The sequence below is a fragment of the Morone saxatilis genome, unplaced genomic scaffold, assembly GCF_004916995.1.
Source record: "Morone saxatilis isolate NCDOM2014 unplaced genomic scaffold, NCSU_SB_2.0 Contig14, whole genome shotgun sequence".
Lineage (NCBI taxonomy): Eukaryota > Metazoa > Chordata > Actinopteri > Moronidae > Morone > Morone saxatilis.
The window spans coordinates 1,382,978-1,383,552 of NW_023339696.1; the positions used below are offsets into that span (position 1 = coordinate 1,382,978).

General features: G+C 53.9%; 1 protein-coding gene across 1 annotated transcript in view; it reads left to right on the forward strand.

Moving 5' to 3' along the window:
* aldh16a1 (aldehyde dehydrogenase 16 family, member A1) overlaps positions 1-575 on the forward strand; it is a gene marked incomplete in the record, with an annotated part of 14,362 nt that overhangs the window by 4,744 nt on the left and 9,043 nt on the right. Inside the window, 3 exon segments of the mRNA XM_035654234.1 lie at positions 25-151; positions 231-388; positions 478-555. Coding sequence (XP_035510127.1) covers positions 25-151; positions 231-388; positions 478-555 — 363 coding nt within the window.

Sequence of the window (575 nt, forward strand, 5' to 3'; positions counted from 1 at the left end):
TTGTTTCACTCCTCTGGTCTCCAGGTGGAACCGTGTGCAGCACAGTGTGCGCTGTGGAGGACGATGTTTCCCAGTGCGCCTCCTCTGCTGCTAGTGGCTTCAAGGCCTGGAGCGGACTGACCTGCAGCCAGAGGGCCAAATTGCTGCTCAGGTACCGCAAACTCTCCTGTACTATACACATTTCGTGCATACTGTCTCAACCGCTGTCCTAACGTGTCCCCCACTAACAGCTTGGTGAGCGTCCTCGGGCAGCACGGACAGTGTGTGTCGGAGCTGTGTGAGCTTTGCGGGGCCTCCTGCCCGCCCTCCACCCTTGTAAGACTGCTGCAGTACTACGGCAGCTGGGCTCAGCTCAGAGACACTCTCATCACCAACTGGACACCGCTGGGTGAGGTTAACAGGGCTGTGTTTACGAAGAAGCGTTTTGTTCAATCTTCAGTTGTAATAGAGCGTGATTTTGTTTTTCCTTTTTTCCAGGTGTGGTGGCAGTAGTTGTCTCTGATGACTGCTCTCTCTATTCCATTATGCTCAAAGTCCTGCCAGCACTGGCAATGGGTAACACACACACACACACA